Here is a 17,162-nt window from a genome sequence, read left to right as displayed (position 1 = left end):
TGATCAGGTGTGTGTGCATTGGGCAGCATACTTTTCACTCTCCTTTAGAATCCTTTTATTAATTTTTTAAGCTAAAAGTTAGGTCTGGTGACAGGTTCTCTTAAAAAAAAACACACACACATAACTAGGATTCATTTCTAAACATGAAAGGCAGGAGGTAGACACTCTGTCAGGTTATTTTTGCTAGGGTGAATTTTCCTCATTTTTGTCTTGCTAACATTCGGGTCAGGTAAGAAAGGTTGTCACTGGAAAATGCACAGTACAATGCGCTAAACACTGAATATCTTCTAGAGGTTTCAGCATTTCTCACTTCATTAAAATACAAAAAGAAATAAACTGGTTTGGGCTTGAATGTTTAAATAAAAAGTAAGGAAGACTGGCTCTGCTGCCGCTGATAGTTTGTGGTTTTCCCCTGAAGGCGGAAAAGAACATTACATATACATTAAATTCTGAAACAAACCATGACAAGTGAAGACAGTGGATGGTGCAATGTATTATCAAGTGTCAACAGTAAAATATTCATCAAAGGATGGGAATTATGGAGCAAAATGCAGAGGGAGTGAAATTATAGCCACTCAGCAAATGAAAAGCAAACAGCATAATAAAAACATTGCAGTCAGACAGTGGAAAACCGGAGCATGCTGACATCTATCAGTGAGTAATATGAAGGGATGAATGATGGGATGTCAAACAGCTATCGATAGGGGAAGAACAAAAGGGTGGATGGAGATTGCAGGAGTTTTAGAAGGAGATCTACAACATTTCATAGGGGAGAGCTAGACTTGGACATTAAGTGAAGACAGGCTAACTTATAAATAAAATCAAGAAATATGAAGCAGTGACCTGGAATATATGCATTTAGTGTTGAATTTCTTCCTAAAAATAGAAATGTACATCCTGTGCCCGTTTTAAAGCTGTATATCTGTAGTGTAAGGGCATCTAAGGCACTGCTGGCACAGATAATTGACGATATTGCTACTGTTATGCTCAGTGCTCTCTTACTGCTGAAAAGTAAGCTGTACCTGAGAAGCTGCCATGCAATGAATTAACTGCTTTTGCTTTATGTATTTTGCCATTTTTCCACCTCTGCTGCTGCTTCTTGAATATTCCTCCTATTATTTGTGAAATCACTAGGCATGAGGCTGGCAAATCTCACACAATGAGCTAAACCCTGTTCGTATTAGGAAGGCCACCTCCACACAAAGAATCTAGAACAGAACTAGCCATGGTAATCAGTAATTGCTAAAATATGGACTGTAGGATGCATAGAGGCTGAACTAGAGACCAATCTTGGACACGCTTTTATGGTACAAGTCCTCGTTAACTTGCTACCAGTAACCTCAGGCCATTGTTCATGACTTGAATGTATATGACATTGGTCATATGTCATTATTCTGGAAGTCCCAAGTGTAACTATGACAAGGTCCTTTGGCTTCAATTTTTTAAAAATGTGAAAGCTGTTAACCCCACTTATCAGTGTTCCATTGTTCTGACATACCAAGCGTCACAGTGTAGTTTTTCAGGAACATCACAAGTCAGCTATTATTTTTGGGGCTCAGAATTGGAGCATTCTATAATGGAGGTCCTTCAATGTGTTAAAGAATTGGAGCATGCAATATCAGCTGATTTGGGGACAAAATCTTTGTGTGTCACCATTCTCTGGGACAGTCACACATTTACATGTACTGGACACACTAGATAACCCAAAACAATAACACAGGAGCCTGTATATTTCTGAGATTCTACAACAAGTGAAAAGACATTCTATAAAGAAGTAGAAAGGGCTAATGATAATGCCATAATCAAAGTAAACCACAAAAGGATTCAATATAACAGCAGCCAGGTCTGTCAAGATATGTATTCTGATTGGCTGCTCTGTGTTGTCATACCATGCACATCTTCATTATTCTTTCCACCAACTTATAGATTAAGCCAAAACATGTTCAATTTGGCGGGATGCTTTGGAATCTCTTCTCTTAAAAAAAAATCTTAAAAGAAATTATTTTTCACGCTGGCTGTTATAAACATTTCCGAGCACGACGCAACGAATTTACAGCATTCAACATGCCTGGATATAATAATGAGGGAATGGAGGCGAGACTTTCACACATTGCATTAACTGCATCTCTGACTTCTACGGAGACACGATTGTACAGCTTTGTTTGGCATGCCCCAGGCCAGATGCGGAACATTCTCATAATGAAACTGGAGAGCGTGTTCTCAGAGAGGCGCCAAGCAGCGTCCAACTTATTTTGTCCTCCTCTGAGAAGCACAATAGAAGAAGCCGTGCTGTAAGCAGCTTCAAGCAGCTTGCACGAGTAATCTTCCATTTCTAATCAGAGCTTTCTATGCAGCTCTTCTACTTATTTACCCTAACAAAAAAAAACCCTGGTGATAGAGAAGGAAACAGAAAAAGCGCTTCAAATTTGGAACATTTAAATCAACAGCTTAAATGCTGTAATTTTCACAGCGTGTGATCAGAAACACACACAAAAAAAAAACCATAAAGCTAGTGCAAGAGAGGTAATCCCGTGTACTGCCGGGCGTAGTATTTGTATACAAACTTATAAAAAAAGTTATATATGTATAAATATATATAAAATACGAGGCCAGAGAATACAACAAAAAGCATTCTGGTAAATCGATTGGCTTTCCCACAAACTGGTCTTACACTATGGTTATTGACATATGACTTTTATAGGGACATTAAATTGTAAACCACTCTCTCTGTTCTTTTAACGTGATAAAGAAGATGTCAAAATGAATAAATAATTACAGGAGGGCTGGGATGATGCAAAACACAGCCTGTGCTCAAAGAATACTACAAATTCACTAGCACCATTTAAAGATTTTATGCTCCAGAGACCCCAATGAACCCAAAGGAATTCATCCTACTTCAGAGCTCATGTGTGAGGTATTTAACCAGGAGAAAAGATTGTGGACCTGTAAAAAAACATTGTCCGTTAGAATTAACCCCCTCCCCTTACTAAAACTAGAAAAAGATGATTGTATTGCTCTCTGTGTTTTATGACTCCCTGAACTCCTGCATCAATGACCAAACAGGAAATCTATCAAATGCAGATGCATAGCAGCCATGTCAAATCTAAACTTTTACTGTCTGGTGTTCCACCTAAGACAGTGTTTTACAGTGTCAGGACAACATAACATTCAGAAATAAAAAGATACCTACCATCAAATGCATGAAAGAGTATTGGTTCCAAGATAGACTCATATTCCTTCACCTGTTCTGTTTTTCCTCGGAAAACTCCTATGCATTGACAAAAAAATTAATGGTCATTTCCATTTAGAGGTTCATTGCAGCACCAACAAACATGACATTTTAAAGATTTTACAAATCAAGACATCATTTTTACACTCCCTGGAGGGTCACAGGTTACCTGATTAATGGATCTAATGCTTCCTGCAGCATATACCATTTACACCTGCCTGCTAGAGCGTCAATGCATTGGTTAGTTTATTTTTTGAAAAAGCTTCAAAAGTCAGGAGGTGAAAATTATTTCCAACGTGTTTCAGAGTCAATGCCCTGTCCTGTAATTAGATGGAGGGAGGATGGACAGCATAGTATCAGAAGTGACAAAAAACTAAATATATACTATGAGGAACCTGATAATATGACTGCATTAAATTGAGCAAAAACTATATAAATTAGATGGACTGGTATGTTTAGGGCTGTGAACAGTATTAGCAGAATACTTATTAATTTTACATGGTGCTGGACTAAAATTTTTTTAATATTTAAAGAAGAGCTGTTGCTGTGCCATTTCAGGGCAAAATAGCCCACCTCCAAGGGTATTTATACATACAAAGGCATGCACCCTCCTGGACCACATTTGTCCTCGGCTTACAGGTCTAGAGTCAGTGACCTTGAGATAGTGTAGCGAATTAGCAGCAATGGAGCATGACTTGGAAGCCCTCACCTGGGAAAACGCTGTCACTTTGCCCTGCATTGGCAGTGTCAACATCAACTATACGTACATCCATGTTGTCAATTTAGTATGGAGGGGAAGGACTGTGACAGACAGCCACCACCAATCACTAGGCCCAAATACATGCTCATGTCCTCTGGCTTTCAACACTACTCTGATAGTGGTGACACTTTAGTGCAGGATTCAATTGAGGAAGGAACATTGAGGGTGTGCAGGCAAAGAGAGTAAAAGGATGGTCATGGGGTTTGACTTTGCAACTTTCCATGAATAGGCAAGGTGACAGTGCCTCTTTAAATATCCCTAACTTACTTTTTTTTTGTCTTTGGATGCACTGACAGACAGTGTAGGAGGCAATGTGAGGGACTAAGCAAGGATTTTACATCCTATTTGTTAACTTTTGCAGACAGACAAAAAGCACTGTCAATCTAAAGGAATTGAGAGGAATTGCTATTCACTGAATCTAAGCAGCTACAACAGAACCAATGGTGACAACTCTACAGCGATTTAACTGCAGTAGGAAGACCATTGCCACCTGGTCAAATAAGTACCTATCTAATGGTTCAATTGGCAGGGTATAAAAGATATGCACAAAATATTCCAGAGGGTCATTAGAGATCTTGGTCTTACTGGTGTGACCAGCCAACATCACAAATGTGATTTTATAGTTTTAACATAGTTTAATTTAATGCTTTTTTTTACAAGACTTCAGTACTGAATTTACTGTCATTGCTAATCTGCCTGGAGTTCAGATCCTTTCCAACTGTAAAAGACTGCTCGATGCATGAACGAGCGCTCTATGGAGAAGAAAGTGGGGAGAACAATGGAGTGGCACCCTGCTGTGCTCTCTTCCCTTCACTTTCATCCTCCATGGATCCACTTGGTCGGTCGTCGTAATGATGACGAGTGCTGTACACATGCCAGATCATATGATGTGTATACATACCCTAAGTCCTAGCATATTAGGTTAGCATATGTTTTCCAGTCCACACTCACCTGCTTTTTACACAGAACTTAGAGCCCATTTTTACTTTCTTTGTTCCATAATAAGTTATTTATCTTACAATGTAATAACACATTTAAAAGGCGCACAATGAAAGCACGCTGCACTTGATGTGGGCGTTGTGTCTCTGTAACGGGAGGGAGCACAGAGCCACGCTGTTTACACATAATGATTTAGGAAACGAGGTGTGAGCTTTGCTGGGAGCAGATGGAGTGCAATATTAACATCTTACAATCACTCAGTGTTGTAACTAAATAAAGACGTGCAAACAAGCTCATTATCGAATTAAATTCATAAGCAGAGTAATGCATTTAACAGACTCATTTAGTGTTACGGAGGGTTATTGTTGGTTAAATGCTTTGGAGAATAATGAAATGTCAGGGGCAACAAATAAACACATACAGTTTGCCTGAAAATTCAACACAAGTGCAGATTATCTTGCTAATATTTTTACAGCTAAAACATAGATTTTGTCAAAGAGATTTTTATGCTAAAAGCAAAAGGAAAAAGTCTTTTCCTGCTATGCTTAAACCTATTTGGTGAATGAAACTTACAACACAATGATTGCAAAAGTTTAAGATAAAAGAGGGATATATAAAACTCCTTTTAGGTTATTATTTCTTAAAACTGAGAAATTTTCTCTTTACCTCCCGTCTATGAAATCCACAGAAGGGGAGAGGATGTCTCTTCCAAGTAAGTTGTGTCCACAACCATTGTTTCAGTTGGAAGATTTCCCCCCAATTCCTGTTCTGGTGACAATGCAGATGTATGGATGGTCTGTCAGATTTCACTCACAGAGGTGTGAACCTCCCCCGTGGGGTTACATACAGTAATAAAAACATTATGGAGGTACTGACCCTTTGCTATGCTATTTGAATATGGCTTCAAAGCATGGGGCAGTCCTACGTGTGTGGAGAATTGGCAGGGGAGTGGAGCTTTCATTTGCATGAAAGGTCCATTTTAAGTACTGCAATACATTGCAGTACCTAAGCTATGGTATGTAAATGTGAAGCTTTTAAAGGTTTTCAACAAGTGTTAAACTGAACCTTTCTGGAGTGAATCAGTACTAAGGCTAAGTGGTTTTTTTCTGCCCGCCCCCCCAAGTGCCTGCAGTCAAATACTAGTTGTTATAGAGTGGTAACATGTAATAACCACATGATCTTCAAAAATGTTTGGAAACATCTGTGCACGCGCTTGCAATTAGCTCTACAGGGTTTGGTTTTAAGAAGTTGCTGGCACCACAAAGTGTCTGAATTTTGGAAACGTGCAACCTATTAAACTTACCATCAATGATCATATAGATGAAAAACAGAGGGAATTCACATTCAATCCCATCGAAGAGCTAAAGACAAAAGAAAACGACAAGATTACATTGTCATCAAACTAATCTGTGTTTCGGAAGATGTACATTTCTTAAGAGAGGAAAGGATTGAGTGACTGCGCTCAATACTCTGGCAAATAGCCTATTGTAATTTATTTTTAAAAAAGACAATATTTTGTCAAGTAATGACTGCTGGCTCTGCTTTGTCAAAAGGAATCATTTGGTTCCCTGTGTACACTTGTAGCGAGCTGTGAAATTAAAGTGGCAGAATGATGGAGTGTCTAACCGCACCCAGGAAACTCTACACTAAATATTAACTGAAATCCAAAGCTACCAAACTCCAGCTGCAAGGATGGAAAAAAAGAACTACAATTATTTTGTCGAGGATTGGAAATGCAAAGACCTGCTGTAAAATGAAAAAAAGTGGTTACTAAGAAGGACCAATTATAACCTAAATTGTAGTTAATTTACTTGTACTGATGACAGCGATAAAGTGGTCATATAATCTTTTGGCAGTATATGTTAACAGGTGATTGCAAAGGATGTGATACTTTTGAAATCTCCTCTTCTTCACTTTGATGTTATAAAACTTTTGGTTTTACATTTTCAGCATTTACACAATATCAATATCAATGAGCTTGAATATACCGTACCTGGGATGTGTAAGAAAAGTCTGTAAATATGGTGGTAAACCATAAATCTAAGGGGGCATAATTTCACCGATTATTTTTAATATTAAACGGTATTTATATAGAGCCAACATATGACAGACAGACACAGACAGTGACACAGGAGGGGGAGGAGACCCTGCCCCAAAGAGCTTACAATCTAAGACTACCAAAACAAATCAGACTTTTCCACTGATCACCACTGTAAAGGGGCCACTAACCATCATTGTAACAGGGCACTTTTCCAATAACCACCAATTTCAGGAAGCACTACACTGTCTACCATAGCAACGGGCCAATTTTCCGTTAATTGCCAATGCAAAGGAGCAATTTCCCTTAAAAACCTGTATAATATAAGCTGTGTATTACTGGAAAAAAGCAACATATACAAATAAAAAAGCCAGAAAATTTTAAACTAATGCAGACACCAGATTTAAAGGACTGTTATTGCTGCAATTTATCACTTCTTTGTTCTTGGTTTTACATAGACTACATGGGGATATTTCACTTTTTGAACATTCATTACATTAGTTGAATGCATAAACTACTTAATGTGAAAATATTCTATCAAGCTACTGCAGAGTTTCTGAGATGAATTTGTGCATTGTTAATATTTTTAGATACAAGGACATTTTAGGGCATTGCAATGCATAAATCTACCTCAAACAATAAACAATAATGCTATAGAAAGAAACAGTCTGTTTTTTAAATAAGGTCTAACCTATGGCAAGATAGCTGCTCCTACATGGTGAAACACAATTCTACATTACCTTCTCCCCTTTGGCCTATTTATGTTCCTTCTACAGTTCTGCCTGACATCACAGTTTATTTAATGCACTGGCTAAGTCAAAAATAACATTCAGAAGAGGGAAGATACAAGAGGGTGCAAAGGTAAAATTAAAATAATGGACACACTTTGTAACTTAGAATAAGTCTGAGGGTGCAGTCAGAGACTGCTTTGGCTGATGGTATACACAGAATCTGCTGTGAAAAAATCATCTTTGTAAAAAAAGTACAAAAGAAAATTGCATCAGGTTTCTAAGCAGTTCCTAAAGTGACAAGCAGTTAGTCTCGTTCTGTAAGGCAAGCAGACTGGTACCTTTATTTCAGCTGGTTTGTAGTATCGCCTGTTCTCATCTTCCAGGGCGGTCCTAAATCCGTCGCGAAGGAAGCGTTTGAAGCCGTATTTTCCTTTCAGTTTGCGGACAATCTTATCCATGGTTTGATGAAACAAAGTATCATCATCCACTGAAAATGCCGGGTAACTAATACAAGTCAGGAGCGCAGCATCCGTGTTCTGGGAATAAAAGGACAAGAAGTATAAGCAATTGATTTAAATCTGGACATATAATATGACAAATTTTGGATTGATTGGACACCTGATTTAAAAACATCAAATCATTTGAAAATCAATAAAAATGATCCTATTTACAATTGGATGTCAGGATTGATTGGATATAAAAGTATTATAACACTAGCTGTATATCAAACAAATGGATGATGGATTGAATACTTGTAGCTGACAACAAGATCTATTTAAAATGATAATAATTATGTTTAATATCGAATATGTTGTATGCCTAGCAATAAAAAGATGATGCATAGATTCTATAGAAAGATGTGTTTCATGCATGAAAAAAACAAACATGTTTGCATTGGTAAACTAAACCTGCAGAACTGCTACGGAATGAAGATAGAAACATAATGTGTAAAGCAGATGCATTTGTGTTTGCAGGAAGCTTATCAATGATGTCACAATTACAGCAAACCTGCTGCTGGTTATCATAAGCAGTCATCAGAAATTAAATTTGTGTATATTGTATATCCATACCACCCTTCCTTTGTGATCATGCCAGGGCATAGCATTGTGAGAGGGTGGGAAACTAAGGTCCCTTACTTTCAGGTTGGGCTGTTCCATGCACCATTGAAAGGACTATTCCCAGGCAAGGGTGACAACTCTTGGCCTTCCAAAAAGGGTCCCAGGAATGCTATCCCCATAATCATGTGGGAATAAACTCAAACTGTGGGAGCCCCAGCTTCTACTACTTGAAGGCTCAGGACCATCACCCTAACACAGGTGAAGCATTTGGAAGCCAAAACCTAAAGTGTCTTTCTTACTCTCATTTGTTTGCTTAGAACTCCATCGGGTTTGTTAACCTAGTGTGCTTTAAACTCAGAACACACATTAAACCAGACTGAACACAATCATTTTTGGATTTCCCAAAGCTAAGGAGCATGAACCCTCCTAACTTTCCAATCAATTTGTATCCCAGCAGACAAGGCCCCTTCCCTGCCTAGTTCTTGGCAGACCCAAAGGAGTTTCTACACTCAGAATGTCATATGTGGTAAACCGAATGCCTATGATGATTTTCACTTCTAATCCTATTTCTAATCAGTGAACAAGTGAATCATAAGTATAAACAGCTGCCGACCAATCCTTAGCATTCTTTTTGGTTTATGTTAGATGTTAGATCATTTGTTAAATAGAGTGATTGATTGAACATTAATCAAAATCATAAGCCAAGACAAGCTGGGTATACAGATGATTGATCAACTCTCAATGCAATTCTAATCACATTCTGAGAAAGACAACAGAATATTGGACAGGTGTGTGTGCAGTGTTTGGGGACTTCCAACTGATTGATTACTGATTGGCTGCAAAAAGGGCAGCAGATCTGCTCATATGCCCTAAGCCTTAGGCCGCGTACACACATTCAATAATTGTCATTGGACAAAAAGAATGAACGATGCATAAACGAAGGCTGTACATACAGCGTTGTTCAGATCTATGGAGAAGGGAGGGGGAGAATGACGGAGCGGCACCCTTTGGTGCTCTCTCCCCTTTACTTTTATTACGATCGTTTGTGGATCCACAAGGAGGGATCCATGAACGACGAACGCTGTACACACATGTTAAATTCTTGTGCGATATCAGCCCTGAGACGATCGGCCGCGAATTATCTAGTGTGTGTACATACCCTTAGAATCTGCAGGACATGGATTCCAAATCACACCAATCAGATCTCCCGCTAAGACTAATTACTCATACCTCTGCTGAAGTATGGGGTGAAAAAAATCCCTAGGGGGTAGGAGATTACACTAGTTGTGTAGGATTGTCTTCAATGGTTAAAAAAATCTATGCCATCTAACTTCTGCTTTAAGGACTTACATGAGATCGGGACTCTCTCGGCAGCAAGGAGCAAAGTGTTTGCCTGTTCCGGTTGTGTGCGTCCAGATCCACAAATATAACAGACCAGGAGCAGCCCTGCGGACACAAGAAAGAATCGACACAATTATCTCTCAGCTCGTACAAAAAGTCAATTAACAAACGCCAGTCTGCCAGTATCTCCCGGCCCCTATGGAGGCGTGATCAATACCTAAGATTCGATTCGCTTTTGCTGACAAGATAACAAATTAAACACGTTAATCTGGGCATGTTTCTGCAAGCATTAGAGGGGCGCATTCTAAACATAATTTACAGGATCACTAAAGACTGCTGAGTGATGGAGCTGCAATCACACACAGAACCCTAAAGTGTACATGAACAAGAAACGTGAACTTCTCCTTTTTGTCTTTTTAAAATGTCATTGAATTGTCTTTTGTTGTATCTGTTTAATGAGTAAAAAAAAAGTTGATCCTGAGATGTCTTGTGTCCTCTGCACACTTATCATGTTATCTCAAAGAACCCTCCTGGTTCTCATCTTGGACTACAGGGTAATAGGCTTGTATGTTGTATAGATCTGGGAAAGGTTGTACTTGAGTAGTTTAGAAAAGATGCTAGGCAGGGCCGACACCAATCAGCCAATTAAAGTGCTGTGCTGTGAGTCTGGGGCTTAGGAACAGGGTTTATGTATGGAGGATCAACAAATATTTCTCTCTACTTCAAGGTCCTTTAAACAGGTAAAACGTAAGGAAGTGTGTATGAATTGCAGAAATTACCTGTATGTTTTAGGTTTTCCTCCTTGAAATTTATAGGAAACCAGTGCCAATATTTATCCGTCACTCTGCAACGTTTACTTAAGTTTATTTTTTATTCTGGTATTCTGTTCCCAGTTCCTGTCTGTTCTCAATGCTAATAACAGAAACTTAAAGGACAGGTAAAGTTCAACTTTGTTATCAGGCAGGGTTTTATTGCAGATTGCTTGATCCTGAATTTCCCTGTGGTTGCTGGGACTGTATAAACTCTAAAGCTATGTACACACTTCCAATTATTATCGTTGGAAAACAAACGACGAACGATCCTGCACGATATCTACGAACGATCATATAGCACCGATCCTGCACATAGAGATAACGACACGATCGTTCGTAGATATTGTACACACAATAGATACGATCGTTTGAGCGATAGAGGAACTATGTGCACGACAGGAAAGTGAACGAACGTTCGTTCATTACGCATGCTCAGATCATGGACGATCAACGAACGATCGTACACACGAACGATGTTCAACGATCGTCATCCAATCCAATCCGCCGGTCCGGTCGTTCGTTTCCAACGACTTTCCTCGTTCGTCGGCGTCGTTGGTTACTTTTTTTACGAACGATTTTTGCCCAATCGATTGTTCGTTTTGAACGATAAAAATTGGAAGTGTGTACGCACCTTAACACTTCTGCACGTGAGATACATTATCCCGGCCTAGACAACTAAGATAACCTAAGATACCAACAATGAAGAGAAGAGGAAGGTTGGGCCCATGATCAAACAGGGACAGGCGAGTATAACAGGGTTTTGTACGACTTTAAATGTGTATCACAAAGGTGCTTTCAAGACGAAAAGTCTTTCTTAAATGAAAGTTTCACCCTCAGGGAAACCAGGAGACAGGCCAGCCTATAATAATGCGATCAGGCTGAGAATTCTACTTTCACAGGGAAGGAATACAATTAAATAATAGCACATGCACCCATCTGGGAAACGGGAGAGATAAACATCCTAAATTTCAGATATAAGCAAAACCCTAAAGTTCAATTTAGGATAAGACTAAATTTTCTGTGATGACAGCTTTGCATAGGTACGAAAGAAAAGTATTTGGTACATTCTACTAGTCTGGTAAACCAGTGTGGTGTCACATCAACTACTATTCCAATGTATGGACCACAAGTGACACAAGGGGCTCCAAATCTACAATCTAAAGCTAAAATACCCATGCAGTCAGAAGACTCAGAGGTTGTGGGATCATGAATAATACACATTATTGTAAGCAGATAAAATAGCTCACACATATTTGCTTTAACTGTATATTTAGCATTTCAGCTAAAGTTTCCCCTTGTTATTTCACTGACCTTCATTTAACGACAACCTAGTATTAAAATTCACACTTCACTTGAATTATTAATATGCTTGTCAGTGCTACCAAATCACAATTATCTTGGGTGGACAAAAAAAACTTTTTTATAGCCGTTAATAAAAATCTGCTATTCTGGAGTTGCACCATGTGACCTAAAGCCAAGGCAACCTTGAATCACAGAACTAACTGCAGATTACTGAAGACGGGAATAAGATGAAATTCTGTGCCAATGCAAGGGAAACAAGGATTACTCACATTGATTGGGATATTTATACTGAGGTTTTATGAATTGTCCGTGCACCACTGGCAAAATTTCCATTCACTTCCTGTACCAGAAATGCAAAAGGGAAAAAAAAGGGAAATCTCTAGAGGGGAGAATTTCTTTGTTAGGTAGCTTTTCCTGCAACATGTGCCCCATTGGAAGATTTTCCCCTACTTTCTGTTATGTTCTAGGGACATCCAAATTGGGAATGCGGGCAGCAGTCAAAAACTTGACAGATGGTCTAATATTTTTTTAATTATATATAAAACCTAATTTTTTTCCCCTAGACAGACACAGTTATTCAATAGGGAAGTTCAGCAAGTGGACAAATGAGACAAGGGACTGCTCTTAGGTGAACCTGTGACTTAAAGCAGAACTTAAGTTCCACTTTTATTATTTTTGGGATCCGGCAGGGCATTATTGCAGAAATAGACAGGCAATATCCCATCTGCAATAAGCTTTCTTACCCGCCAAATTATTCCAACAATCTCGGCTTCCCCTGTGCTTTCCGGGAACTAAACAAATCACCGTGCACCTGCATGGGAGTTATGTAATTTGACCTGGCCAATCAAGTTGGCCAAAGGTCGCATCTAGAAAGAGAAGAAGAAATTGTGGCGTACTGCAATGGAACGGAGTCAGGTGAGTATAGCGGGTTTTAGTTCTGCTTTACCAGGAAAAAATACAGATTTGCATTAAACCATTAGCAAAAATACCTTTGATCTCCCAAGACAGTGAATATCACATACAGATCAAGCAATACATAGAGTGCATAAAGTCTTGATCCCCAGAACTATCACTGAGGGATTTATACATTTCTAGGGCTGTTATAACAAATCTTCCACTAAGGAGCTTTTTGGATGAAGTCCACTATGTTATATCACCACTGATCCCCGTGTAATGCTTAGCTCATGCCTGAGGATCACATAGACGGATACATCTATATGACAGGCCCGTGTGCTAATCACTACTTTACAAAGAAAGACGGTTTAAAGATTTTCCCCCAGATGTGAAAATCAGCATTTCTGGGCTTAGACTGAAAAGTAAACTCTGGTTATATATGCGTATTTTCAGCAATGATTTAAGTCAATCTGTGGATATGGTTTAAGTATGATTAGATCTTTTTATCATCATAATCCTCATATAGAAGCTATACATAGAATTGTTTAGAACTGCTCCAATCTGTTATGCATTCTGGAGAGATTTAGAAAAACAGACTTGCATGCCAAATAATAACCATCAGGGAGCAGTAACACCTGCATACCTTCCCGCATTCTCTTTTAAAACAGTCAGTCTGTCTTTTTTTCCTGTCCAGCTGTCTTTTTATGTCTGATGTACGAATCTGAATGTGCTTCATTTTATTTAAAAGATATATAAAGTAATCAAGAGTGATAATTCTCATCATAACTAGACAAGTGCAGGCTTACAATTTTTATAAATCCATCAAAACTAGGATAGACACTTTTTATGAAAAAGAAATGGTTTATGCTCCAGTTACACTATGCACTGCACTTAATATTCTAACAACATAAGCCCTTTTATTATATTTTTTATGACCTCCTTCTACATAAATGTATACATTAAGAAAAGGGGGAACTTTATAGACATCAACAAGATTGTGTCACCCAAAAAGTTTCATAAATTTGAATATAAAATACACAAAGATTCCTCTTTTACAAATGACAACGCCATGCCATGCCATGCCATGTATATCCATGTAAAAGTTTTGACTTGTTTTTCTCTGTAAATGTCTCACGCGGCCATTACTCAACACGTTTTACAGATATTTATTCTGCTTCTGCAGGAGTAAGGGAGACATACAGAAAGTCTCAAGTTTACAAAAAAAAGGAATCATCATGAACAATATTTCCATCAGTATATAGCATGCAGTTGGTTAGGAGGTGATGATTCCATTATTTTCCTAGATACAGAGTCTTTATGGTAACTGGGATGGAATTCATGTTGAAAGATCTATCTAATATCTTAATGTTCACCCTGTACATGACACTAAAGCTGCGTACACACGTCAGATTTTTCTCGCCCGATGATCGGCAACAGCCAGATATCAGGCGAGAATCTGGCGTGTGTACAGTCGGCGTCGTTCATCGTCCGTGGATCGGTCCTGGCGGATCCACAAACGATGAACGACGAGCGATCCTAATGCAAGGGAAGGGGGAGAGCGCGCAGCAGGGTGCCGCCCCGTCGTTCTCCCCCTACCCTCTCCATAGAGCAGAACAGTGCTGTATGTACAGCACCGTTCATGCATCGTGTAGTCCTTTGTCGTTGGAAAGGATCGTGAAAGATCCTTTCCAACGACAAAAATTGCACATGTGTATGCAGCTTAAGGCTTCTACAATAGTGACCAGATCTGGACACAATGTGATCAAAAATTAAAAAAACTGGTGTTTATCCTGACAAAGCGGCATATGCGAAACGCGTAGATGAACACTTGTTGTATCAATGAACTTAAAATTGTACCAGTAAAGGTGCTGTATTTTTACATATTATCTTTATATATTGTTTTTATTTTTAGCATCTAAAAAGTCCCACAATGGACTTTTTGTATTAAAGTTTGTAAATAAAAAAAGGTATGTGGTACAATACATAAGGACCTATGCTAAACTGTGCTGCCCTAAAGCTACGTACACACGTCAGATTTTTATCGCCCGATAATCGGTATCGGCCAATTATCGGGCGAAAATCTGCCGTGTGTACAGTCAGTGTCGTCCATCGTCCGGACGACCGACCTGCCGGATCCACGGACGATGGACGACAGCCGATCGTAATGAAAGTGAAGGGGAGAGCGCGCAGCAGGGTGCCGCTCCGTCGCTCTCCCCCTCCCCTCTCCATAGAGCATGAACGGTGCTGTATGTACAGCACCGTTCATGCATCGTGCACCGTTCAAAGGATCGTGAAAGATCCTTTCCAACGACAAAAATTGGCAGTGTGTACGCAGCTTAAGGCTGGGAAAGGACTAAGGATGCGCCACATAGGTAGACATGATCTTTATTGCATTGCACTAAAATAAACAGCAGGGGTCAACACCTATTGTGTGTAAAAACAATGAATACTGAATACAATTTGATTTATTAAAAAATGAATATGTAAATTGCGAAAAAAGGTAAAAATACATTTTCTAAAAAGTAATTTTTTTACCCATGTTCATTATAAATTTCCCACAGGACAGAATTATGGTATCAGTGAACTGCTGGCCCCTGGCCTTCCAATCACAGGACCCATACAATGACATGTAGTCTTATGGGTACAATGCATAATTATATACATTTCCTTCATTTAGCTGTCTGCTAAATTTTTTTACATCCCCTGAAGAAGCAAAACTATGAAACGCTTTGGACAATAGGATTCAACCACAAGAATAAGAACTAAGTATGTCTCACTGTATCTTTTTTGGACTTACCATATATTACAAATATTACTGATGCACATGATGATTAGTTGCACAAGTTGATTATCTGTTAGCAAGAAACCTCTTTAAGTCTATGGTGATATTTATCCTTTGACAACAAACCGAACCAAAAAAAAAAAAAATATAAATTTCTTTCCCAGGTTTACTGGTCTTTTCAATTCAATCTCAACTGTGTCATGTGCTGCTTAACTGTTGTGGGGAAAAGTGAGACTGTAAACCAGAATAAGCCATCTGACCGGCATGTCTGAGTTATACAAATGAACAGACATTACAAACCCTTTATCAAGTTCCACACTTATCTATGTGTATTCAGCTGCCTAGAATTTGGATTTAAAGACAGGCTCCATTAGGCTGAAAACCTCTCAAACTAAAGTGCAAAAAGCCTTTAGGAAATGGAGACCCATGTCAGTGTCTGTGAATAACAACGGGATGTTTTTTAGTCTGAGGCTTTGTAAAGCATAGGCATGCAGCATACTGTGACCGCAATGACAAGATCATAATGCGCGGTGACTTCTCCACGCGCTGCATTATTCAAGAAACGTATTAAGGTCACAGATCTTATATCTTGCAGTTAGGGAAAATGCAGGAAGGACACTCTGTGCCGATTTTTACACAGTATATTAAAACCGAAAGATAAAAAAAGCAACCCTACCAAGCAGCTTGCTTTTTCGAAGTCACGCTGTGCAGAAAGTTTTCTTTTTTCTTTTCACTTTTAGATTCAGATAATAATACTAATATAAAAGCTAGCTACCACTAAGTTATTCCCTGTGAGGATGGAGGATAGCTAAAGTCATGCGCGGGGTCGGTTTCAAAGGTAAAATTTAAATTCCTGCACGACTGCAAGAATCGCTCTCTCTCTCTCAGATGCTAGTGTATAGCTTCAAAGGGCCGAATGCTGCTGTTATGTGTTTGATTGTGAATCCCATGACAGATGGGGGTTCACTGATATGCTATAAGCGGACAAATAAATCTATACTGAGCGCTACAAACTCATGCTAACTGTTACAAAACACCAGCATACCAACTTCTATTATCTAGAGAATTCACATTATGCCCTATATTCTATATTATATCAGCTAAAACAGAAACCAAGGCAAAGGAGGCATCCATGAAACACTTAAAGTGTCCCTTTTATGCAGAAATGTACCGTTACTTCCATCCTGATCTCCCTACAGAAAGTAATAGGAAACATTCCATGCTGTGCTCAGTGGTTAGCACTCTAGCCTTCACAGCGCATGGTCCCAGGTTTGAA

General features: G+C 38.9%; 1 protein-coding gene across 3 annotated transcripts in view; it reads right to left on the bottom strand.

The window, feature by feature from the left end:
- Positions 1-17,162, bottom strand: part of PHKB (phosphorylase kinase regulatory subunit beta) — a 171,496-nt gene that overhangs the window by 72,797 nt on the left and 81,537 nt on the right. For all 3 annotated transcript variants that reach the window (XM_072422462.1, XM_072422461.1, XM_072422460.1), the window contains 4 exons: positions 10,106-10,201; positions 8,036-8,233; positions 6,232-6,289; positions 3,191-3,268 (listed from right to left, as the gene is read on the bottom strand). In XM_072422462.1, coding sequence (XP_072278563.1) covers positions 3,191-3,268; positions 6,232-6,289; positions 8,036-8,233; positions 10,106-10,201 — 430 coding nt within the window. The remainder of the gene's footprint in view (positions 1-3,190; positions 3,269-6,231; positions 6,290-8,035; positions 8,234-10,105; positions 10,202-17,162) is intronic.

The sequence above is a fragment of the Pyxicephalus adspersus genome, chromosome 9 (assembly GCF_032062135.1).
Source record: "Pyxicephalus adspersus chromosome 9, UCB_Pads_2.0, whole genome shotgun sequence".
Classification (NCBI taxonomy): domain Eukaryota; kingdom Metazoa; phylum Chordata; class Amphibia; order Anura; family Pyxicephalidae; genus Pyxicephalus; species Pyxicephalus adspersus.
The sequence above is the reverse complement of the archived record's forward strand: the minus strand, read 5'-3'. Positions and strand labels throughout refer to the sequence as shown.